This window comes from Styela clava, chromosome 3 (assembly GCF_964204865.1).
Source record: "Styela clava chromosome 3, kaStyClav1.hap1.2, whole genome shotgun sequence".
NCBI lineage: Eukaryota > Metazoa > Chordata > Ascidiacea > Stolidobranchia > Styelidae > Styela > Styela clava.
The window spans coordinates 7,878,957-7,905,176 of record NC_135252.1 but is presented as its reverse complement, the minus strand read 5'-3'; the positions used below and the strand labels follow the sequence as shown (position 1 = coordinate 7,905,176).

Sequence of the window (26,220 nt, the reverse complement as noted above, 5' to 3'; positions counted from 1 at the left end):
CATTCTGTATAATATAACACTTGGTTTATAATTTATGCCATGTTATGTGAATAGAACCCAAACAAAGAGTTCAACAAAGGACATGTATTGAATTATGTTTTTATCAGTTAGATTTGAATTCCTTTTGCAGATGTATGTCAATGCTCAAATAAATCAAGATATTATTAATATGATTCAGTTATCTTCAAATCCTGATAAAGAAAAACAAATGGTTAAAGTACACAACTGCAATGGAGATATAAATAATAATAATCATAAGAGTAATAATATGCAAATGTCAGGAAAGATTAAGATGTACTGATTGGAGATATGATAAGAGAAGGTTGTTCACATGTGTGAAGATCTCAAATATTAATACTATTACCCTGGTATTCCTAAGGAATGCAGTTGAAATGAAATATGAATGATGTTTGTAACAAAACATCATCAATTGAATATCGTTAATCAAAAAAATTTCAAAATTGGCCTTCAAATTTAATCAGTTAAATGCAATCCTAACAATTTTGATTTTATACTCTTATCAGATATCCGATACCTCAGATTTTTTCAAAACTATATTTCATTCTTATACCTGTTTGGTTTGCAATACATCCACTGATGAAAAAGATCACAAGAGAGTAAAATATTCCTGACATCTTCACAGACTCCATCTTCTTCAACATATAAAATCTGAAAAAAATGGTGAAGCATGTGTAATAATAGCATGAATGTTTGTATTGCTACTTTTGAAAAATGAAACACTAACAAGTCTATCCTTCAGGTGGGAAACACTATCATATCATACGATAGAAAATCAAAAATGAACCCCAATATTTTATTGTGGAATATAGCATGCTATGGTACATACAATCCCTAGCATTGAAATAAGTTATGAGCATAATTTATGCTATAGATTAAAAATGTTGAAAATTGACTACAATTCAAATACAAATTACCGAATAATAGAAAAAATTGTCTCAAGATTATACAACCATTGTACAGGGTGTCCAAAAAGTTCCGTCCAATTTCATAGCATCACCAATTGCAAATTTGAATAAATTTGGTTGTATGATAAATGGGGACTAGAACATTCAACATCTATAACAACCAATTAAAAACAGGTTGACTATATTTCTTTTTGAAATTGAAAAAAAAAATAACATTTGATTATAAAGACTTTATTATCGGGTGAAACTTTTTGGACACCATGTATAATCAAAAATTGATACTCTAATATGTTTGCATCTCAAAGTCCAGAAACTTTAAATAGTATATATGATATAAGAAAAAATCAGAAATTGCAAATATCAGATTGGAAGCTATTAAGTGCGATAATCTGATACAAATGTAATTCAATTAGTTGAATTCTGAACTTCAATGAATTAGGTAATTTTTGTGTTTTCTGTAATGATCTTACAATGCAATTCTAGGAGTAATATAGCTCAAAGTGATTCTACAAATACTCGGATGTCCTGGTAATGTCTGAGTTTTATGAAGAAATTCTATGCAAACCAATACTCATTTGGTCATTATTAAATAAATCAAATACATTAAATACAAATTTATCTCTAGATATATTCCACAATATTATATTAGAAACATAGTAAAAATAAATCATATAAATTTCCATATAAATCTTTCCTCAATCATATTAGCTATGAATAGATATCAAGCTTGGAGTAAAATTCAGTCCAACGTATGTTTCTAGTTGTTTTTTTTTAAATAATACAACGCAAAATTACGGGACCCCTAAATTACAAAGAAATATTTAGATAAATATTTTATTGGCACACAAATTATCTTTGACTAAAGAGAAGGCCGGTATGACAATGATTAGATACAATGTTCATATCATGCAAATTCGCCCTCAGTAGCTTTCAGATTTATGAAGTTTTTCTTGACTGCTAAAAAGTGTTTCGGAAATAAAGCACATACTTATTCTACTCATTATAAAGTATAAATGTATTAGATAATATTATGTAGAACATGTAACAAGAATTTCATCAAGTCAATTGATTTATCAACTTCATCTATTCGAAATTCATTACCCTGATGGCATATCTGTAAAACTATCGTATGAACGAATAATATATAGGCTTCGATCATTTTTTTTTCATCAAAATTTGCATCCATTTCAATCTGTTCACACTAAATCGCACGATAACCCCCCAACCCCATCCCAACCACGGTGAAAGTTAAAAACAATAGTCACTATAGCAGTGATTTCTAGAAAATAATATTGACATGACCTACGGCACTTAATACATGACCTTAAAACAATTTACAGCTTTCATGTCACAATCTGCAAATAGATGTCTTTCATTTTGAGCATTTTTGTACTAATAACAACCTCATATTGGCTCGTAGGTAATCTCTCTTAGACCAAATCAAATGCAAAATGAGAATGTTGTCATATGTTTATTATATACATAATCCTATACAATTCACAAATTTAACCCCACTTAGGAAACAAAGATTTGTCAGTGATTACATTCTTGAGATTTATTCCATTGTTTCAATTTGAGTTACATAATGCTATGTCTTAAGGTCATGTCATATATTTATAACAAATGGAAATTATAATGTGTCTACTTTCTTTATTATAATTTCTGACTTTTTGTTTGGATGCCAAGAGAGTTACCGTAGTATCAAGTATTTAAGCAAGAAAATACAAGAACAAAATCAGAAATACTAGGTTTTGGATGCAAATTGTATGCAAGCAAACTATATATATATAAATGATTGCATATTGTTATTGTCTTTATTTTATATTTTATATTAAGACCAGTGATTCACTGTTTAGAATTTACTGACACAGTTAAAATAATATGAAAAGGTTTCTTCAAAAATAAGTTATTGAAAATATACCATTATTTAAAAAATTTTTTCAGAGATATAATAAAATAGAAAAAGTCTGTAACAGATCGCACAGTTCTATTGAAAATGTCCTTCAAGCACTCATGGCATGAGAAATATTGAATATAAATGCCAAATGGTCCTCAATCGAGCAAAATAGTTGTGTGTCATTTTACATAACTTTGCAACTTACTATTACAGGAAGTAATTAGCGTCATATGTATGATGATAAGCCAAATAATATAGTTTATATTGCCAATAGATAAAAAACATACACTGCTTTGAACAAAAACTATTTCTTGATATTCACCCTCTACACATTATTGGAACAAAGTTTACCTATGGATTGCGGACGCGGTCATGTCTATATATTTGAAAAATGCTATCTTGTTAAGAAGGCATGACATATCAATGATCAAGTGTCCGTAATTCTAACTTTGCAATTGTAAATTCACATCAAACGATTGCATTCTTGGTATTACTATCACCAAAAATATACTACCAAAGACACATTTCTATACAAGAATACTATTGAGAATGAAGCATTAATTCTTTTTTTTGAAGCTTTTTTTTATTATTATTCTCAAAGACATTAAACTCAACTTCAGTGGTGTTTAAATATAAATATTACTCGATTCAAACCAATTTTGCAATACTTGTCTTGTGCCTTGGGCAAGTAGTCTTTTTACCTATGGAATGACAATATGTTATTGGCTTAGCTTCGAAATGGCAGGTGACTACATTCGATCTTCTAACTAGTGGAATTGGATTGTAATTGGACTGGACAAAATAAACCAGATCACTCCATTTAAACACTTCCATAACCACTTATAACTGTATAAAAACCACTTAAATATATTCAAAAATTAAGGATAAATATGAGGATAATAAATTATTTTAATTGAATTTCCAATTTCCAGATTTCTCAAATAAAATAAACAGTGCTAAAAATCTGTAAGATGTTTAGTCCACCTTTTTGCCATTAATCAGAAAAAGAATGCCACATACCTTGCATTGGTTCAAGTTACAAATCGAAGAGACATCGGCTCGCTCTACCATTGCAAATTGATATCTTGAATTTGGTGTTTTACCTTGCAAGGAAAATCAAGTTCATTAACTATTTTACGATACTGCGATAGGTAAAAAAGGAAAACAAATTTCATTTCTACCGTTTGTATACCCTGCAAGAAGACACATGGCTTACACATTCTACTAGGCCGCGTACTCACAGCCTCAACAAAGCAAATAGTTTAGCAAAATACTTTATGTATTCACGCTAAACCGTCACATAGGCGTGACGACAATGGCAACCAACTTCAGACATTCGATAGGCAATACACAACGGCGCAAGGCCGTCTCGTACAAATAGCAACGAAGCGGCAATTCTTTTCAATGTCGCGTCGCAATTGTATGTTGTTACTAAAAAAATTATTGTTCAATTATGGAGGGCAGAAGCCTATTGGTTAGGGCGTTAAAATTAACTATATTGGTATCGCATGGTACCCATCTCGGGTTCATACCCCACGCCTTCCAACTGAACCAGGACACAATAAATTAGGTAGGCAAAGATGAACGTGAAACGTTTAGGTTAAAGGAAAGTCTTGTTGGAAGTGAGTGTATCAAAACACATTATAAAAATATGTGCAATCACCGACACGTTGAGTGAATGTGTAGTGAGGTATCAAGTTTCGTGTCTTACATCTATCAACATATATATCAATACCACCTCATTGCCATTCATCGTTCGTTAAATTTCGCAAATGTCTCAAACAACACAAAGAAAGTTAGTTTCGGAACTCGTTGGCTTGTTTCGGTAGATGACTTGACATATTAAAAAAAAAAACGAACGAACTATTTTGGGCGGGGCCCTGAAAATGTTTCACATAATTTGACAGCAATTGGTGCAATATTATCCTTGATTACGTTTTATGTTGTGCAATCAACTTTTCACGGCTTCAACAAGATTATCAGTCAAAAATGAATCCACTAAACAGCTGAAATAAGGTTGTTGGGTTGTAGTTCGCCATTTGCAGATTCATTTACGTTGTGAATTGATTGCGAGACTCAAATAATGACAATAAAATGTACATCAAAACATGATCTAATTCTAACCATTAATCGAAGGTGCAAATCTTCACCCATCTACTTGTACGTCATAACTAGAAATCGTTGCTAGCAGCTGCTAAAGCGATTGGGTATCCATTTACACATTTGTTCCAAATTAGACTCATACAAAGTACTACACAAAAGTATGGCGATGTTTATTAACATATTATCTCTTTCTTCGATAACATCTTCGCAAAAGGATCACCACGATAGTCACGAGTAATTGCCCGTAAAGATCCTAGTTTAGTTAGTGGATGAGCAATCACACACTTTTCAACAGTCGCTCGTAAGAAGCTTAGTTCGTATATAAAAACATCGCCATACGTTACCTGTACAGGGTAATGTAAGGAAGTCCATATCTTAAGTAGCGGCTTCTACAGCGTCTATTTCGGAGAGAAAATGTGAAAGTAACAATTGTGTAGTTGCCTCTTTATTAGATCCGTCTGAGCGAATGAATAAATGAGCATGGCCATTTTAAATACTAGTTCAGAGAAATAAGTAAATGGTACACCGTTGTACTTTTGAGTAGATAATTGTACAGAGCCTTGTACTTACAGTTGAATGAACACAACCATACTTTGTTGTCGATTTAAAGCCAATCTCAGAGCGAATTTGTGAAAAGAACAGCTAGAAAATCATGCTTGTACAGAGTTGGCTCTGGGTTGAGCAGGTGGTGAGTCTTTGATCGAGTATTTTATTATACAATGCTCACAAGCTCGATCAAAGACCATTTCATCGTGTCTTTTCCACTTCCCGCCATGTAATATTACAATGCTATCAAGCTTAAAGCTCGATCAGAATTTATTTGTGTCGTCACGGACCAAACAGTGTCTCACTTACCCCACATGTCCCGCTGGACAAGTGTTGGGCGAATGGGTCACGGGATGCAGGCGTAAGACACGTGGGGCAGCTGGAACGTGTGATACACTGAGATAAGTGGGACATGTGATGCAAGTGGGACAGGTGATACAAGTTGGACACGATGAACAAATGATACAGGTGATAGCGTGATACACTAAAAGTCCTGATAGCGAGACGCCCACTTTTTCAGGAGTGGGTAAGCCTGCATAAATTTTTTTAATATGGGATGAAATTCCTCACAATAGCACCTCCAGGCCATCCTCAATACTTCGGGTGGAATTGTTCGATTCCATCGACACGGCATAGCTATACCGGGAGAGTATTATCACCCGCTCATTCGAAATTGCTGCATTGTCGTCTGCTTCTTGCAGGTGCAACCCTTAAAGCTTATTCAAATTCTTAATCACTGGGTTCAGTCGAACCCCTACAATTCGATGGCGCTGTTGCAGGAGTTCGACGAAGGTCCTCTGAATTGAATGCGTATCATTAACCTGCTAACTATGCACAATTACCTATAGTTCATCGCAGATATACAAACTTATACGCTTAAACAACTCATAATATAGCTTAATTGTGTGTAGCTTCGCGCATCAAAAAAAGTTTAGCGGGCATGTCAATGACTGTTACACCCTAGAAGTTAGTGCACTAAATCTCATATCGTAACAGATGTCATTTGTCCAGGTGTATGGATTTGTTCGAAAAGAATTGTTTTAAATCAAGTATTTTTGCCTGTTTTGTTCAAAACGGCTGTACTATTTGATTTTTTTGTATTAATAGGTTGAAGAAAAATGGATGAAAAATTTGCCAAGCGCTTCTTATTTGCACTAAATCTTTCAAAACGCCACAAATATCGATAGAGTCTCATGCATGTGCTTCTCAAGCTGTAATTCAGGGGTTGGCGCAGTAAGACGCAACCGATAAGCCATTACGTGAACGACCCTGCTGCGATGAAACCACCTTGCTAAAATTAAAATGCGATCGAATAAATGAGTTTGTATAACCTTGAAAAACTCACTTCAACCCTAAAAACAAAGTATATATGCTAAGCATAAATTAACCGAACAGTATTAACCTTAACAATGAGTTCATTTTATGAGAAAAAATGTCAATACATGACCTCAAAATCCATATTAAAGGCGTCATAACAGATTAGTTGTGGCGTCTTTGCATCAGAGAACCCCTACAATTAACATTGGCTAGGTTAGGGTGTCTCATCGTTCATATCAGTAGATTACCGCCGATATAAGCAAATTCCTCATTATCGCAACCCACACGTTTTGCCAAAGGGCTGCACTTGATCGAATTGCTTTTTGTAGTAGGCTCGTGAGCTAATTAACATGATTTTTCTTATACTCAAAGCGTCCCTCTGATATCTCGGCTAAACATTCCGGGTAAAATCTTATGACTTTGGTGGAGATATAAAGTGGCGATAAATGTACGCATTAGTGGTAAAAGTCAAAATAAAAAATTTTACTTACATTTTTGAAAATATAATTCCGGCTGCGTGTGCAGCTGCCAGAATGCAACGTTTTGGCGCAGTTTCGCGGCGATGCAAGGGGTATTTCAATAAAAAATACAGAAAAATTTTGATCTGAAACAAGCCCTTGTTTTAAAACACGATGTTTTTTTTAGAATTGATAAAAAAACAAAACCCTATCCAGGTGTACTTCTATCTATACCAGGGGTGTGCACCCTTTTTCGCAGGCGGGCCAAATATCTATAACTCAATCTGTATCTGTAACTCAAGTTTACGAACAAGTCGAAGACGGGAAGAAAGTGTACATATATCAATATAAAATCAGGGCGTGTTTGAATTTCACCAATTGATAAATTTATGGAAATTATCATTTCATTGCAGAGCTTTGCTTAGTTAAACCTATCATCCATTCTGGACGACCTCAATATGACGCTCAGTGGTATCTCTATTTCTGCGCTACCAACGTTGCAATTTTTGCTTTATCAGTTTAGTGTTCGACGGGATCTTGCAGAATAGCGCAGTGGTTCAGCAGACTCGCAAAGGTTAAGAACCACTGTTATAAATCGTTTTTTTTTTAGGATACACAGTCGGGCAATTTATGATGGCCTAAACCAGTTTTGATGTATTTTCACGCTGCATCATCTCTTAGCCATAAAATTCAGTTCAAATACATGCGGAGGAAACATTTTATAGAGCTAGCTATGGTCAAATGGTGAACTTTAGAGACACATTAGCGTGCCGTAACACAGTTTTGGAAGCTATAAATTGAGACTCGCGAGCATCTTTACATGTTTTTTCACTAAAGTTCTATGCCGCAAAGTGAGATTGACCATGCAGTACCTTTATGTCTCATGACTCAAACTTATTTTCCGTATTAGAAACTTTCCTGACCTTCCGTTCTGTGTATTCCAAATTTTTGTAATTGGCATCTTAATTCGCGCACGCTTTTCATAAACGTAGCTTTGACTGGGAATTGCAATATTTGTGCAGCCGCTTGAAAAATCAAATCCTCTGTCAATAGGACACTTCTATAATATATGTACCACTATACGAAGGAGGCCACCGAATTATCACTAGACTAAAATATCTAGTGCTGCTCTCGGAATTCACCTATGCGAATTCCCAGATGTGGGGTTGGTTCATTAACGGAATAAACTATTATCAGAGATCCCACTGGTGCAGCGTTAACGTCGCGAGATATGACGGTCCAAAACATTCAAATTTACTCATTTAACTCGAAAACTCCACAAATTGACGTTTTAGTCGACGAACCTATGCTATAATCAACCAACTATGAAGATGCAATATTTTAATATCCGCTACACATACGACAAAGTTAACGTCCAATTAAAATTTTTATCGTTGTCCTTCTCGGTCGACCCGGTGAAACATTTTTACGACTCCTGTTCACTGCCAAAAGCAATATTAAATTATCAACCCAGCCCATTATCAGGCGTAATACAACGAAGCGAATCAAGTTTGCCATTCGGAAGCACCGAAAACTTCGAACTTCATTCTAATTCTTCCACTCCAGAGCGAGATGCTTGGTGTATTATAAGTAACAAAAATGTATTCACAATCCAGATAAAATTTGCTATAACGTTTTACTTAACAGTCAGTCTTGCTAATAGTAAAATAAGAAAAACCAGGAATCGACTTGCGCACCAGGAATAAGATTATAATACACAAGAATGTGCTTCAATAAATGATAACCCAAATTAAAATAGTATTTTCCGGTAATAAAATGTGACTGACAAGTTTCTTGAACGCTTTAGCAAACCAGTATAGTTACAGTACGTAATGAAACAATGAGATATTCACAACTAATATGAATCACCATCTTCAATTTTTAAAAATCGAATTTTTCAACGAGATCGTGAGCGACTTCTTGATCTGGATCCAGATCGACTTCTCTGACCATTCCTCTGCGGACTTTCAGATCTTTTGCGACTTCCAGACCTCGATCTACAAAGCGAAATAATTTTTTCAAATTCTTTTTTTTCCTTCTAAATTCATAAACCTTCTTTTCAATAGTATTACCAGATTTACTACCATATAGAAGTGATAGATGCCAAAATGTGGTTTGGGTAACTTTAGTTGAATACCATAATATTTTAGCTTCACACTCTTATCATCAATGCTAATCGGTTATCAAGTTTTTGCTGTAATTTATCTATCACAAGTCAAGTAAAAAACAGGCTTTAATTTTAATATCTTACCTGCTATGGGAATGGCTTCTACTCCGCCGAGGTGAGCGACTTGGACTCCGACGAGGACTGCGGGATCGTGAACGAGAATAGCTTCGTCTTGGCGATTTTGAGTAGGATCGCCTTCTTCTTTCTTTTGATCGAGAGCGAGTTCTGCTGCGACGACCACGACTTCTGGACCTCGAGCGAGACCTGGTATGAAAGAACCAATTAGCGCTGGCATTACATTATATAAAAACCTAGCACCAACGTGCAGAGATTTTCGAAATGGTGTTCATGCATTTCAGATTACCGGTATTTAACTTTAAAATGTTGAAGATTTTGAATAAAACATGGAATGATTTCAAGCCAATCGTCAATTACACCATCATAGTTGTGGACGAATGCAACAAAAATTAACAGAATTTCTTACCCTTTCATGATCAATATGTGTAATGGAAATAAGCCAAGGCATATTACCAAAAGTTTGATAAAATATACTTAGGAAGAATATTGGAAAAAAATTACTAAAAAGTTCTGTCATTCTGTGAGCTCAATTCTTTTCTCTCACAGTGTACGAAACCACCTCACTTTCAAGAGGAATGAATCTGAGTATCTCCTCTCATAATTCGTTCAGTCTGAATCTGTCATACTCAGTTCTCACACGTATGATCTATATCGATTCTATGAGACAATAAAAACCTTTAGAACAAGGTACATTTTTATGCTGTATGTGACTGTAATGTCAACGAGATCAAAAAAAGGGGATTTGACTGGAGGTCTACGCCGTAATTAAATATCGCTTTTTTAAGTGAACACAAAAATAAAAAAGTGCTGTAGAAAAAAATGTTGGCTAGAACTACATATATAGTCTGTTGCAACTTTCAATCCCACTGATTTATTTTACATATTTGAGATTTAATTTTATCTATAAAAGGTTTTTCAACCTCTGGAAAGTACAGGAAATTAAGACACTTTTATAAAGCAAAATTTGTGTATTATCAAGCATATCTTTGGTTAGTTCACAATGTCCTGAAATCAGATGTGTATGGTAAGATATACTTCATTATTTTTAACAGCCTTTTTACGGTTTCGGGTGTTTCTTATTTAAAAGTTCATAGGACCGATAGCACAGACAGTATGTGAAGATGAAATTAAAATCGTGAAAATATGTATTAAATTCATTCGAGGCAATAAATATTATATCAGACAAACCTGCGGCCGCCTCCTCCTCGACGCCTGTATAGGCTGCAATCATAAGCATAATGCCCACATTCACCACAATTGTAGCATCGGTCATTTGGGTCAAATGCACGGCGTCGTTCATGTGGAATATTACCACCAACACCTCCCCATTGACCACCGCCGCCGCCGCCGCCGCCACCACCACCACGAGATCGCTGCATTCCGTGAGCTATTTCAACACGAAGCTTACGATTCATAAATGACCTGAAAATTAAAAAATAGAATAATATTGGAGCTTATTATCTTTTCAACAATTTTACAAGCTGATATGTCTAATTCTTACCAATCATTGTGTCATTTGTGTGTAGTGAGTACCAGTATATGACATCCGTGACATGACAAAATTTTGCAGTATAAGTTACCATATCGCCATATTAAGTGATTGATGATTTTTTATCTTATTGACTTTTTTGGTACTTTATTAATAGCCATATATTCAATATTTTCAATTGATAACTAGAAGCATGAGGTTTTTGATAATAATCGTAGAGTTCAGGAGTTGGGTATTAATGTAGTAGGTCAGTTTTCTACTTTTGTATTGTAGGGTATTAACTTGTCAATCTATATTCAGATATTGGCTTTCATTCAAAGAAAAGGGAGACACGCAAACAAACCTAAAAACTTTGCAGCGATACTCTTTCAGGTAAGTTGTTAATATTTTACTTCAGTACAGCACACTATCCAAATTCCAAGAATTTCCCTCCATTTGGCTCAATAAAACAAACACTCCATGTGTCTCACAAACGAGGGGCGTCTGGGACCAAGACAGATGCTTCATATCGCACCATGCTTGTCTCAATAATAATCTAAATTAATCGCGGCCGTCACATGACCATAATTGCCGGTTTTTGCTTAAAACTCTATTTTTTCTTCGGTAAATCGGCTTATTTTATCCCAATGAATTCAATGATGACGTTACTAGATTGCGCTTTTTTGTAGTATTTTGCGCAACTTCATTATACTGTATTATTACCGCTATTGAGGGACAACAATGTCCAGACGTCTCTCCTGAGGGAGGGGTGTCTGATCATCTGTAAAATGGGGCAATGTCACCCGATTTGTAGTGTGCCGTACTGTACTTTAAGGTACTTTTTAGTCCAGGATTCAGTCAGTCAGTTATTGCAAATAGGCCTACTGACATAATTCAGAACCTGCAGGTGATACCTGCACCATACTGCCATACCAGCATACACCAGTACATTGATGTCCGGATGTGTAATACTGTAATAGGCTAATTCCTGACTACAGGTTACGGTACTAGCTTACCTCCCATCCAGGCCTCTCACGGCATCTTTGGCATCACGAGCATCTTCAAATTCAACATATGCGAAGCCAGGTGGATTCCTTGCAACCCAAACATTTGCAAGATGACCATAATACCCAAACTCCTTCTCAAGATCAGTGCGAGTACAACTTGAAGCCAAATTTCCCACATAAAGTTTACAATCACGATATGACATTTTTCTGTTCTTACCGGTAGTTAATTGTATTTCTGTATGTAAGATAAGATTTACATATTTATCCTGGGGGAGAGGAATGACGATAAGACAGCTTAAACATATATGGCAAACCACGGCCTCTCGTCCAGTTACCAGTTTATGTTGCGTATGGGATTAGTTAGCCAGTTATCCGTTCCAGATGCATGGACTTGATGGAACAAATTCGAAATGCACGATATAACGAGCCGGTGAATTATTTGTGAAACGACAAAACAATGTACATTTTTATAACAAAATGGCAAATGAGTAACGTTATCAAAAAAAAGAAATACAAATCTTGTGTAATCAATTTGCTGGTGAAGAATATAGAAAGTAAATTGTCAAAAAGTGAAAAGAACTAGTAACAGGAAACACAGTAAAGGAAGCCGTCATGAAATCAAGCTTGAAGAAAGCATCAGAATAAATACCGGTACTAATCTTGTAATCACACAGTGCAGCAGTGGGAGAAAAACAAAATTCTTGCACAAAAGTAAAAACTTATTACTTAAGCTGGGTGTATCGAAAAGCATAACCATAAAAGATTGATAAATATTTACAGGGAACGAATAATTTAATTTACAGGGAACGTAGAGCATGAAAGAGCAATAATTGTTTTCATGGTAACAAAATGTCAGAATGTGGGGTCTCGTGAAGCAAACGCCGTAACTGCATAAATACCCCCAAACACAAATGTGGCGTGAAAATGAATGCTGTAACTGTAAGTGCTTAATGAACGCCTAACAAAAATATGATGTAAAAATACGACCCAAATTTTCATTTTTTTCTAAAAATAAAATTATGTCACAATACACGAACGCATAGTCTACAATACACTCTGACACTGAATGCATGAGACAAATGGGAGGCGGACAACTCGACTCACAAGAGGACAGATGAGGTTTTACAGTTTTAAGACGATACCGCCTTACCGTACCGTATGGGTGTACTTTCGATCTTTTTACATTAAAATTTCACGTCACATTCTTGTTGGGTGTTATTTGAGCAGTTACGACGTTCATTTCACATCACATATTCGTTAGTTTTTTTTTGGCGGTAGAGATTACGGCGTTTACTTCACTAGACCCCAACCTGATAACAGATAGGATAGGATTTACATATTTATCCAGGGGGAGAAAAAAGCCGATAAGACGGTTAATCATATGGCGAACCACGGGCCTCTCGTCCGGTTACCAGTCCAGGTCGTGTATGGGATTAGTTAGCCAGGTACCGTATTTGTTCTCGAAAGCATGGCTGCATGGACTTGCAGAACAATGTTGCCGTAAGTATTAAAATATTTCAGAAACTTCTATTGTACAGTATACCGGTGAACTTGGATAGATACGGTACCGGAATTCCAGCGGGAAAAAAAGTCGGAGAACGAATAAATATGTAAATCCTATCCTATCCAATACAGTAACAGACTATCAGAACCTGCGATCCTACCTACATCATCCTGTTTTGCGGCGGAACAATTGGCTTTCCAAAATGGCGCAACTAGTCACGTGAAAATCATTTATTATTTATTTGGCGCAGATGAAAAAAGAAAGAGGAAAATTACATTATTTCACTTTTTATCTGTATTTGTTTACGCAAATCATTTTTGCACAACAAATAATTGAAATTACACAACATATATTAATTTAGATTATTTTCTATCAAATGATAAATAAAAAATGAATTTTGTGATGATGGTAACCTCTGTCCAATTACTCGATTGAAAAAACCAAAGCCCATATATACCTGGAAAAAACGTTGCTTTTGCTCAGAGGAGACGCGAATGAGTTTGTATCTATGTCAATCATCAATCTTTTTATTTCTGACATAAATCGAAACAACGCAAAAAGAAGCAGAGATACCTGGATACATGTACGTATACGTCGAATCATATTCATCATCGTTTGAATTGGATTTTTAAGTTGCAGTCACTCATCCCCAACAACAAGTGGTTGCTACTTCAGAGAGATGGCCCTACTCGGCGTGTCCTACCAAACTACTACAAATACGTTGAGTAAACTACTGTAATTAGTTTGCTTACCACGTTACCAGTTAAGCATGCATTACAACCCAATTTCAACTTTGAACGTAGCCATGTAGTTCGAGTCCATGTACAGGCGCCATTTACGATAAGCTAATCTTGGTGGTTTTGGCAAAATTTATTTTAGTCTCTCGTTGTTGTCCAAAATGTATTGGTAATCTGAAAAAAAATTTCGAATATTTGGTTGGGTCGGGTGATAGCTTGTGATGAATGGAAGCAAAGTTCCTTTTTGGTTTCAGTTTTTGGGGTTAAAAAAAGTTTTCTATTAAGTTCTTTTGCAGATTGTATGGCATCGTAAACTACATTATCTTGGTAGTTTCTCTTCGTGAGGTATGTATTCAATATTTTTGTATGTTTATCAAAAAACTCGTTTGTTGAATGGGTTCTTCTTATTCTGATGAATAGACTTTTTGGAATATGTTTTGTGACATGTTTAGGGTGACGGGACGATGGCGAAAGATACTGGTGCGAGTCGTTTTTTTTTGCTTAAAATTTCCGTTTCCAATTTGTCGTTAATGATATGAACCTTAACACCCAAATACGTAAACAGTTTGGTGAGCATTCGAAGGTAAATTTGATGGTTGGATGTAAAGAATTTGCTGAGGTAACAAATTCTGATAGTTTCTCTTTGCCATGTGTCTATATATAGAAGAAAACAATTATCAATAAAGCGGCAATAGTACTGTGGTTTTAAAGAGGTTTTGTCTAATAATTTGGATTCCAGGTTTGCCATAAAAATGTTCGCATATTTGGGTGCCAATTTTGTTCCCTGAATTTGAAGGTAATGTTTCTCGTCAACAACGAAGTTGTTGTTTGTCTGGACTAAGTTGGCTGCTTTTGCTATCCAGGGGATTTCTTGTTTGTCTTCACTGAGTCTGTAGAGGTATTTTCCCCTTGCTTCTATGCCATCGTTGTACGGGATGTTTGTATAGAGGGAAACTACGTTCACTAGTAAAGATTCCTGTCCTATTGCTTTGATTTTTTGTAAATGATTTAAGAAATCCATGCTGTATTGAATATACCCTCGTATGACGGTATCTCTCTTTTACACACGAGCGGAGTCAGTTTATAATCTAAATAGGTCAAAAGTTTTTCTGTTGCTGTGCCATTTGTTGATATTATGGGACGGCTAGGGTGATTGTCTTTGTGTATCTTGGACTGGAGGCGTAGGCGACCTGGTTTGGGGTCTTTTGGAAGAATTGATTTAGCTAATTTATCGTCTATCACTCAAGCTTCCTTCATTTTTGAGCATAGATTTATAACATCTTTTCCAATTTGTCTTGACTTATCTTTCAGCAGAAGTCGGTACACCGATTTGTCATTTAATTGACGCATCCCCTCAGCGACATAGTCATTTCGGAATATAATGCAAATACCTCCTCCTTTATCGGCCGGAAATATAATGATATCTCGTGCTGCTCGTCTTTCGAGTTCTTTTAGTGCCATAATTTCATCTTTATTTAAATTTGGATAAGAATGTTTTTCAGGCGTCTTTTTGCCTATTTCTCGTCTGATAGTATTGGCGAAGTAACCTAGATCCGAGTTCCGGCCAGAATTTCATTGGGGTGTATTAAAATGAACGATTGCATGGTAAAGTGAATGAAAGCGTTCATGTATCTTCGACGTAAAAGAAGAATGCACTATGAATCCTAATACGTTTAATCGAAACATGATGAATTGTAGTTTGCAAGTTATATTTTTCTTATAGAATATCCAAGGCGAAAAGAGCCGCATGAAACCGGAGCAAGATCCGCATGCGGCTCACGAGCCTCGGGTTGGCCACCCCTGGCCTAGTGTAATGAAAAGATAGACAGACAAGAGAGAGGAAATAACGTGCTCCCACATATGTCATAAAACAGTGTTGTCAAGAAATAAAACAGCAAAATCTTGGGTGAAACATCGGGTATCATAAGACAAATAAAATAAATAAAAGTAACAGACTTTTAGCAATTTGATCCATTCTAGGTACTAAAAATTTCTAATCGTTTGGTACATTAGCTGCGAAGAAAAGCGATTTTCTATCGACAAGAAAAATTGCAATAAAACTCTAGCTAAACAATCCACAAGTACAAACGATGGCTATGGAAATGGACTATTTTTCGAATATATTACTGAATTTTCTGCATCAGAAAAGCAAAATGCACATTTCGGCGAGAGAAGGCGAGCATTTTTGAAAGATACGCTGCCAGTCGTAAATTTTCTAGGCCCGTCCCAAAATACTAAAATCATGCTTCTACGTGCTTCGGTTCATGTCGCGTTGGCTTGGCTCAATTTTCTCACAGTGAGCGTGTCTTATTTTAAGTTCGCTATCGAATTTAAGGGAGTTGCGTAAGCGCATGGATAGCATTCCTTTCTACATCTGATTGTCGCGTTCAATTTGAAACTTGTTAAAACTGACGTCCTTCTCATTTAGATATAGAAGATGTAATAAACCACATCAGTTCGACGGTGCGGCGTGCAAAGCGTTAGGAATACGCTCGTCATCACAACTCTGATCACCCTGCGTGCGAGGTTCGAATCCCGTGGGGGATAATATGTGCGAGACGAATGCTGGACTCCACGCCGCCGTAGGGTGGTTCACGGAACCGCCGGTCGCTTTTGGCTTCCTCTACCATCAAGTCCACGCATCTGAAACAAATAACCGCATGGCTAACTAACCCATACCCGACATGGATCGGATGAAAGGCTGTGGTTAGCAATATGATTAAGCCTTCGACTTTCCTCTTCCCGGGACAAATTTGTAAATCCTATCTCATACCAAACTGAAATATTCTGGTTGGACTTATTTCAAGTTTAAAGAAAAGAATGGCAACAAAAAACAAACACACATGTAGCGACACATTTGCTTTATTTTTTATACATAAAGAAACAGCTTAATTTCTTTCCGATGAAAAAACATCAAAAACTAAGGATGAAAAAATTTAGGACAAATTAAAATGATAACAGCTTTTTGCAAAGAATGTAATGAAACAAAAAAGTACGACTTCAAACAAAAATCACCCAACGACACACAGTGGTGGAATGCGAACGAAAATAGATACACAATCACGTAGATACGCTATACGCGGGTACATACCAAAGTAATGGTGAACCGAATAGACGCCTTCTTAATATGTATTACTGCTGAAAGATTAATAAGTTTGCTATACCTTCCAAGTCATATTCGAAATACATACGCATCATAAGCTTTAATTTTCAATTCCAGCTCATCCTTTGTTCATAGTTTTTAATACAAAAAATTTTGCCAATTATACAATTAGTCTTATTATAACATTTCAGAAAACTTATACTTTCGAATTGCACAAACTGTGATCAACACGTAACCTTTTATAGCATTTCGCGGTGATACTTGCCAGCAATATAACAAATAGCACAACAATCGTGTGTTAGTCTTTCGGATTCCAAGAAGTTATAGTTACCACAAAATAACGGGAAAATTACTAGCAACTCAAGCCACAATCTCATTCGGCAAAAATGAGAATGGCATTCCGATAGAAATTCCATAAAAATAAAAATTATATAAACTTAAATAACCCATATTGCTAATGAAATTAGCATGGATGAAACAATCAAATCTTTTTTGGAAAAATATGAATAAGTAAAAATAAAATGGCTCTTTTGCGATATTTTTATCATTTCAAGAAAAGGGATCAGTTGAGCAATAATCGTAATAATTAATAACATAATCAGAATATGAAAATAGACAAATTAAAACGAAATTCTAAAAAAATAAAACGAAAATCGTCGACATCACTAAAGCGAATCGGTATAGGATTACACAGGAAAGAAACTTTCAAATATATAATATCACAAAATTAAAAAAAAACATAATTTAAATTCCGAATTAAAATACTATTTTTTTTTTGAAAGAATCGTAAAAGCTGAAATAAGACAGAAAAAAGAAAAAGCTCACCAGCAATTTTATATTGAATTAAGGCAGGCTATCAACAAGCATGACCACGTCGATATTTAGCTCCAATTCACTCATGCCCGTGCGCGCCAAATGTCATACAAATGAAATTAAATAAATAATAGAAATGCAGGAAAAACATATCAAAGTCATGGATGAATAGAATATCAGAACGTTCCAAGATTGAAACGAAGACAAGGTGTTTGATTGGGGACCCAAAGTTGGGAATAAAATAAATAAATTTTAAATTAAAACAAAACTTCAAATTGGAACATAATATACATACCAAAACAGAAGGAGTTCAAACGAAATAACCCGGTTTTTCGGTCCAAAGTCTAAGCTCAAACTTGTTATGATAAGAAAGTTTTGAGGATAGCTGTCCACGGTTTACGTCCTACAGATTCAACATTTTGATTATGCACATTATTTATTTGTGTGACGTCATAAACACGATGACGTTATAAACATTTGTTTTTTAAAGTAACAGTGTGAACATATGCAAGTCTGGTGTTGTCAGGTTATCATAGATTGTGTGTTTCTCTTATAGATACAATGTCCTTGTGTGGACTAAATAAATTCTCCCTGTTTTCAATTATAGTCTGTACGATTTCCTTTTGATATTGCGCGTCGTTCAAGTTATATCTGGAAGATTTATCCTGCGATTTTTCTAGAGGGCGTAACATAGTCGGTCCAAAAACGATACCCAAGTTTTGCGCATTCATTTGGTTGCCATCCTGATCGCACACCCTGAAATATAAAAAAAATGTTATCAGTACTGTAAAATATGCTGCAATGAAATCATATCAAGATTTGGTAAAGTTAATTAATGATAAATAAATATGCAGGAGTGCTACTGCTGAGGATGCAGTCTGCATCTTTGCCATTCATCCAAGCAAATGTAATGAACAAGTATTTTTGATTATAGGATTCACAGTGGACACACGAAAAGAATGATTTCAATCAAATAGCAAGATCTTAAAATGCAGTTGCTCTCAATTCAATCTTAAATCCTGACTACTATATTGTCTAACAAAACTAATCGTTGAAACTGATTGTGATAAGTGAAAATTGATTCGTTGACTAAAATTCCTTTATCAACTACAGTGGTTCTGCTTTTAAATAGTAGAATTATCGGAGCAAAATAAGACATCGAAAAACTTTTTCACCTCGCCAAATGTTGCACAATGTGTTTCAAGGTCTGTAAATGCGCTGGTGGCATGACGTCCATAGCTCTTCGGATTGCCTCCAACTGTCCGTCAGAATATGCCAATTCTGTCAAAACAAACAAAAATGTCGTTATGGTTTGGAATCAATGGAACAAATTGCGACGTAAATCACCCGCGAAACAAAAAGAAAAAATAGCTGTAATTATTTGAAAACACGAACAACATTCAATACACGGCGACGAATACAGTAAAATCATACTCACTCGCCGCATTTATGAATCTTGAATACAAGTTATAAGGTATCAACGGTACTGGCAGTTCCCGAAGATACAACTTCAAACCTCCAGCTACGATGTTAATGTCTTCATATACACTCAGATTAACGTCATTTCCATCTGAAAAAATCAAATTGTAAGTTAAAAAGGTCGCCGTTTCAAGTAAACAAAAATGTAATGAATAAGGGGGAAAATGATTGAGGAACGAAAAAATGTTGTCGAACTTACATCGATCAAAAGCGAGTTTCAATTCTTGGACGTCGTCGTGAAACCCAGATACACGATAAATTCCTTCGGAATCCATACCTGGAAAGTTATAAATGAAAGTCATTAAATCTCAATGCTAAAACACTTGCAAAGGTAACTAACTAATTTCCTATGACACGGAGCTCCATAAAAATGTTACCGGACTGTTGCTTGTCTCAATATTCATTGTCGTTTTCAGTTCAGCACAAATAGAGTTATTTTGATTGCTGTTTTATACCAGCTAAATTTAGTCCATGTATGGCAAATATGATAGTAACGGTTCCATTACATTTGAACCCACGTACATTTGAACCCATGACAATTGCACCTGTATGCTATTGCACCTATGGATTTTTTTTGTTTCACGGATAGTTAAACCCATACTCACCCTAACCCATGGGTTTTAGCACCCGCATATAGATTGAACCCGTGGATATACGCATGGGTTCAAATGTACATGGGTTCAAATGTACGGTCACCGATAGTAACACTTGTACGTACTTCACTAAAACCTCTAATCAACAAAGTTTGGAGAAGCATCGACCAAAATATTCAACGGCAGAGTGCCAAACTCTTCCAACAGTACAGCAGATTATTTCGAAGTCCAGCAATTTTCTCATTACAAAGCTGCCGAACTCACTCAAGAAAAATTTCAATTTTGCGACAATGGTTACATATATTATATTTTCACACATGTATTCATTTGAATAATCCATATTGTTTATATTGCAAAAAAAAGATTACAGATAATTTCTCCTTACCTCTTTTTTCAATCTCTTCAATACATTTATCAATCACAATCGGTATTTCTGTTCCGTGAAGTTTCACAAGCGCAGTCAGATCTATTCCGAACACAGTTTTTACATGTTTCAATGCGGGTTGGCAATCACCAGGCACTAACTTTGAACATTGTTTGTGCACGTTGAGACCACAATCTAGAAGAGATAAATTGTGATTCATTCAACTATTTTATTTTAATTTGCAAATAAACGATGTTATTCTGTGGTTCATAATACGTAAATCCGATCAATTACCCACATTTTTTAATAAAATTCAAATGGTTTTAATCTGAGAGACAAAATACACACCACAACCACACATGAAATTCCAAAGAAGTCACGACACTTGTAACAAATATCATATCATGCAAAAGCATTTCAAAGTAATACATTTCCTAAATAAAAACTTGGATTGCGCATAAGATGTGCTGCAACACCCAGACCCATATGAAACTGGATCGGACTATAACTAAAGCTTGGCTCAATAAAAAAGATTAGAGTTGAATATCTGGTCCCAATCGACCAGGGCAATCGCATTGCTATATTGTCTATAAATTTGACTTTTAGGGCCATCACACACAAGATGTGACTTGCCAATAAAATGCAATGTGTTCACCAAAGTCAGCCCTTCAATAAACACGTAAACAATTGTAAAATTACTGAAGCGGATTGTTTTAGTTTGATTAGTTCAATATTTAGCGGCATTATCTTTGCAACCTTCGAAATAGTTGCACGCATATTGGAATAGAAATAGGTATTCATGAAAATACGGTTAGTATTATAAGATATATGAAAACCACAACTACAAAGTGTAGTAGATATCACTCTTAAGTTCTAAGCTATAAAAAATAGGAGACCATCGGCAGCACGACAGAAGTCTGGTACTTTGTTTAAATGCGATTATAATTACTATTCTCAATTATAAATCAAAGGTATTTACCTCTACATTGCATGCCTTGTTGTATAATACCCCACATGAAGTTTCCACAGTATTCGCACCATTGCCATCCACGATATGTGTGAGACTAAAAATATTAAAACGGTGTAAGTTGGCTATATTCAATTACTATATTAATTGTAAATTGTCATTGACAACCAGAGAAACGTCACTGAAGAGTGAAGACATTTGCATTTGTAAAAATCTGTGGAACCAAAGTAAAATGATTGAAAAAATGAATAACATATACATCAAAGAATATGACGAGACGGTAATAGTTTTCTATTTTGTTGTACAATTCTAACCGTATCAAGTTGAGGCAGTCATAAATTTCGCATGTCGCATATAGTTTCAGGAGTGTTTGTGCACATTAAACACAAATGTATTTCTTTAACGTTTCGTCTAGTCGATGTCAAATTTCCTCAGACAAGTATATTGCAAACCTGTATAGTTTGATTGACTGCATTTAATCGTACAGTTAAAAGTATAAATACGAATGATCATTACAATTCGAAGCCGATCAGATGCATAAAATAGGGTCTATGTTGAGAGGATTTAAATTATGAACTTTTTATGAGGCAAGAGTATATTTCTTTTAACTTTAAGTTGAGGCACGCCCATTAAATTGACGTCATAATGTCAACAATAGGATCCACCAATGACTGATTTTATTCCCGGAACAAGGCAATAACATTTCGATCAACAATGACAATGAGCTTAGTATATCGCACCTGGCTAACATCAAACGAAATGAAAAGAAATATTTCACATTTCAAACCGTGTAATAAAAGTGTAAGCAGAGGAAGGGTAAATTTGAACAATTTTAAGCCTTTTGGTCTAGGTAAATGGAAGCGTCATTGTAAACATCGTAAAATCAAATAGGAATTCGAACAAAGAACAAATCATTCTTTCATTGTGTATTGAGAAAAAGCATGCTTAGAAATTATAATCCCGATTACAGTTTACATGGAAAACTACGCAAAAAGTATTTGCGCCGGATAGCTATACCATTGGATTAAAAATGGCGTTTGAGGTTGTGTAGCAATGTATATTCCAAAACTTTTTTATTCACGTGGGCAGACGTAAGGTCTGTCAAAAAGTGAGAGATACAATATTGGTGGAGATTGTATAAGAGTTCTCATATGTAGTGAATAAAATGGAATTTACTTGAAAATAAAAATTTATTTCAAAAATATTTTCAAGACAACAGGAATCAGATCAAATGAGGTCAAACGAAGTACTAACACTAAAAAAATCAAAAGGGCGTTGTTTCCAAATTTCCAAAAAAACTTTTGTTTTTAGTTCTTAGAACACAACCCAGATTGTGACGTGGCATTCAAAATTGATTAGCCTTTGTGAAGTCTAACTAAAATACATTGTCCTGCATTGTATTCCGGAAGAATAAAAATTCCAAGAGACGATTTCGTTGGCAAAGCTACTTATTATCAAAAATTCTAGGTTACTAATCACAGGGTGTACGTTGGAACAAGCATGAACGATAAGGAAATCAAGCGCGGGATAAGCAAGAAACGCCTTTGTTTAGAAATATATAGGATTAAAATCAAAATACAAAGGCCTGAATTGATAGATGTAGTCAGTAGTCTTTTCCCTGAAGCTATCACGATCTTTTAAATTAAGGTTCATTTAACAACCGGTGGAATGCAATTTCAAGCTGCGATGGATGATAATTACCGTTTTTCTCTCTCTATTTCATTTATAAAAAGTTGTTGTTTTTTGGGCAAAGTAAGGTCAAAATAGACTAAAGGATTTAAATTTGAATAAAAAAATTTAAACGGTGACGTCAAGTTCTAAATGAGTATACTTATTTCAAGTTCACTTTTATTTTTGTACCAAGTTCCAAATAAGGAACTAACGTGAATCAGCGTTTCGTCGTACTGGTTGTCACAATACGAAATGATTGCAAGAAGATTGCAATGTTATTTGCTAACAGGAAATTTTAACATTTGGCCTTTCGCATTTTGTCTTTTTGATACGAAGCTGTATCAAATCAAGAATATTTTATGGTTATACGAAGTTTCAAATTACAAATTGACCGGTGAATTGTTGATATTATTTACCTCAGAATTATTTATAATTTTTTAAAGAGCGCAAGGTGTACATACACCTCAGCATGACAATATAACAAGATCGCTTATCATATATACAATCATATCAAGACAAGTTCGACGCATTAATATCGCTTAACAGCCCATACTAAGTAAACCCACAACACAGTACAGCACTAAAAAAATGAAGTGCATTTATTTAATAATGCCACACTGTTTAAAATAGGTGTATGGCTTTGAAAGAGCTCGAGGCTTATGTATTTCTCACCTTAAAAACATGTTCTTTATCATAGTATGGAATGTTATCGTTTCTGGGAGAAGACAGTGATCGTTGATGGTGTATGTGTTGCGCTCTGGGTGACATCGGACAATCTGGGCTTTTCTTCCCCTTTCTCGGTGAAGGACCGCTATTGGATCTCTGAGCCAATTTCTAACAAAAAAGCACGATTTCATAAAATTTTCACAAAACAATTTGATAAACAAGAAACCAAATCTCAAATATATGATCACGAAAATGAAAGGACTAATATAGCCACTGCAATGTCAGAAAAATCCCGGCCAAATGAAAAAGAATTGTACCGAATAGCATTTGTATATGAGCCCATGAATTATAAAAAGCCATCAAAATTTTGGGTTAAATATGGGGTCCCGTAGGACTCAAGGAATATGAAAAAATAAAAGTAATAAGCTTCCTAGCAAATTCTCACAATTTCAACTACTTTTTAAAATTGCAATCGATTTGTCTTTTAATTTCGGAGAACGGAAATTTTTCCTGGACAAATACCACAATTCGACAAAACGATCCATAGGTACTTCGTGTCCAATTATTGATTTTTACAATATACGTTTCTAACCTTTCCTTCTTTGATAGTCGGCACGGAACCATTAGCCGCTGACGCTTTCTTATTCGGAGAGCCGGTTGTTGCACGGCGTTGTAGCGGCTTATGTGCTGACGATGGCAGCAGATGTCGTGGCACCCCTTCCTCACTCGAGGTTTCAGAGTGATGCCTCGGCTTAGCATTGATACCCGCGTTCTGTCGTGTAGCAGTGTCGAAGTCGGAGCTTTTCCGTCTCGGTTTTGAAGCGTTCAATGATTCCAGCTGGTAATTTAAATTACATAGAATTTGAATTTTGTATTTGCGTTCTGAATGAAAGATGGAGAAAACCAGACGAACAGTCGTGGTTTGCCATATGAATAGGCCCATCTAGGCTTTCCTTCCCCCTGGGGAAATATGAAAATCTAATCCTAGCATGACTTAAGACATATAAAATGAGACCGTCAAGTCATAAGAAAGTTATGCCTGGCAAATAATAAATATACAACGCATCAAGCGATTACGGCGCATTACTGACATCATATAAGCAGTCAAACATTGTTTGTTTTATGAATCGTTATATATCCATGTCGTACATGTTGTAAGTATATAATACTCACACTACGACGAAGTGTATTTCTTGGATATAAACACTTCATTCATAAAAAAAACAGCAAGATTGCTTTTTATGTTTTAAAAGCTACATCTCACGTCTAAACATGCTAACATTAACTATACTAGAAATAATTCGATGAAACAAGATGGTCATTACATTGGTAAATTCGGGTCGATGGGGAGTATGATGGATAAAAAATAGTGGCGGCTATTGAGACGGTATGTTTGATTTTAAAAACAGTTAATACACTACGGAAGAAAACACTTTTAAGAAACATACCGGTGGTACACATGCAGTCTTGTTGTTAACCACCATCCCCATCGGTGCTGACCCATTCTTATTACGATCTTCATATACGCGGGTCGTTCTTTCTTCTGCTAATCTCCGCTGCCACGAGGCTTCAGTAGTGATGACTGCGTTTTGGCGTGCCAGAGGATTTCTTCCATCTCGAGAACTCGACAAACTGTTGTCATCTGTAAATATTAAAATGAAATAAAATAATTTTGTCGTTTCTACTTCATATATCAAAGGAACAATCCTTTGCTATGGTAGGTAAAGGCTTCATCAAAATTGCTATAGTAGGCACTAAGAAAATGAAGCGGAATTTATGGAAAAAGGGTTCGCAAAAATAGTATTCTCACAAATGACAATAGTGGAATTAACCGTACAGCACATGAATGCAGTCAGAAATGGGAGTTTTTGGTTTAGATGATATTAATTGAAATAATTCGAATGTTGGAAGAGTAATATACGCTGGTTGTGCTTAGTGTAATTCATATGCGCCAATAATCCAAAAATTCACGGTGACATAAATAATCGTGACACGTATTCAAAGAATGCAATAAACTTCATTCGGATCAAAAAACCGGATTAGTAGGATTAACGTTCATCGAATCTAAAAAGAAGTCTGTGGAGTGGTATGGACACGGTATAGGAACCTATCATTAAAGCCCACACGCCAAGACGAATAACCGAATCTATCGTAAAAAAGAAACCGCGGAACGCAGTTAGCACTTTTCTGCCAGACTGAAGGTCGGCTGCCATATGTCACAACAGTCGCAAAGCGGAGAAATAGAATATAATAGAAATGATAATTAGGCGTTTTCGTTTTTTCTTTATATACGCTTCTAACGTATAAAACAATGTTGAAACAAGTATGAATCGAACACAAAACAACGAGAAGCAAA

General features: G+C 35.3%; 3 protein-coding genes across 4 annotated transcripts in view; all 3 read right to left on the bottom strand.

Annotated features, from left to right (window-relative positions):
• The window catches only part of LOC120342197 (uncharacterized), a 29,469-nt gene extending 24,524 nt beyond the window's left edge, over positions 1-4,945 (bottom strand). The window contains exons 1-2 of one of the 2 annotated variants that reach the window (XR_005569482.2): positions 3,844-4,945; positions 572-669 (exon numbers count right to left, since the gene is read on the bottom strand). Coding sequence is in view for 1 of the 2 variants with exons in the window: in XM_039410920.2 (XP_039266854.2) it covers positions 572-662 (91 nt within the window). In the remaining variant the exon portion in view is untranslated. The remainder of the gene's footprint in view (positions 1-571; positions 670-3,843) is intronic. The other variant, XM_039410920.2, reaches the window with a different exon arrangement.
• Positions 4,946-8,808: 3,863 nt separating this feature from the next.
• Positions 8,809-12,220, bottom strand: LOC120343028 (serine/arginine-rich splicing factor x16-like). The gene is made up of 4 exons (XM_039412096.2): positions 11,977-12,220; positions 10,681-10,914; positions 9,499-9,678; positions 8,809-9,244 (listed from the first exon to the last, which is right to left on the bottom strand). The coding sequence occupies exons 1-4, from the start codon at positions 12,168-12,170 to the stop codon at positions 9,145-9,147; spliced, it is 708 nt and encodes a 235-aa protein (XP_039268030.1). The 5' UTR covers positions 12,171-12,220; the 3' UTR covers positions 8,809-9,144.
• Positions 12,221-17,054: 4,834 nt separating this feature from the next.
• The window catches only part of LOC120341990 (uncharacterized), a 41,454-nt gene continuing 32,288 nt past the window's right edge, over positions 17,055-26,220 (bottom strand). The window contains exons 13-21 of the mRNA XM_039410613.2: positions 25,313-25,506; positions 24,457-24,702; positions 23,871-24,032; positions 21,540-21,624; positions 20,582-20,755; positions 19,803-19,880; positions 19,563-19,694; positions 19,300-19,405; positions 17,055-18,880 (exon numbers count right to left, since the gene is read on the bottom strand). Of these exons, the coding sequence (XP_039266547.2) occupies positions 18,655-18,880; positions 19,300-19,405; positions 19,563-19,694; positions 19,803-19,880; positions 20,582-20,755; positions 21,540-21,624; positions 23,871-24,032; positions 24,457-24,702; positions 25,313-25,506 (1,403 nt within the window). The 3' untranslated portion in view covers positions 17,055-18,654. The remainder of the gene's footprint in view (positions 18,881-19,299; positions 19,406-19,562; positions 19,695-19,802; positions 19,881-20,581; positions 20,756-21,539; positions 21,625-23,870; positions 24,033-24,456; positions 24,703-25,312; positions 25,507-26,220) is intronic.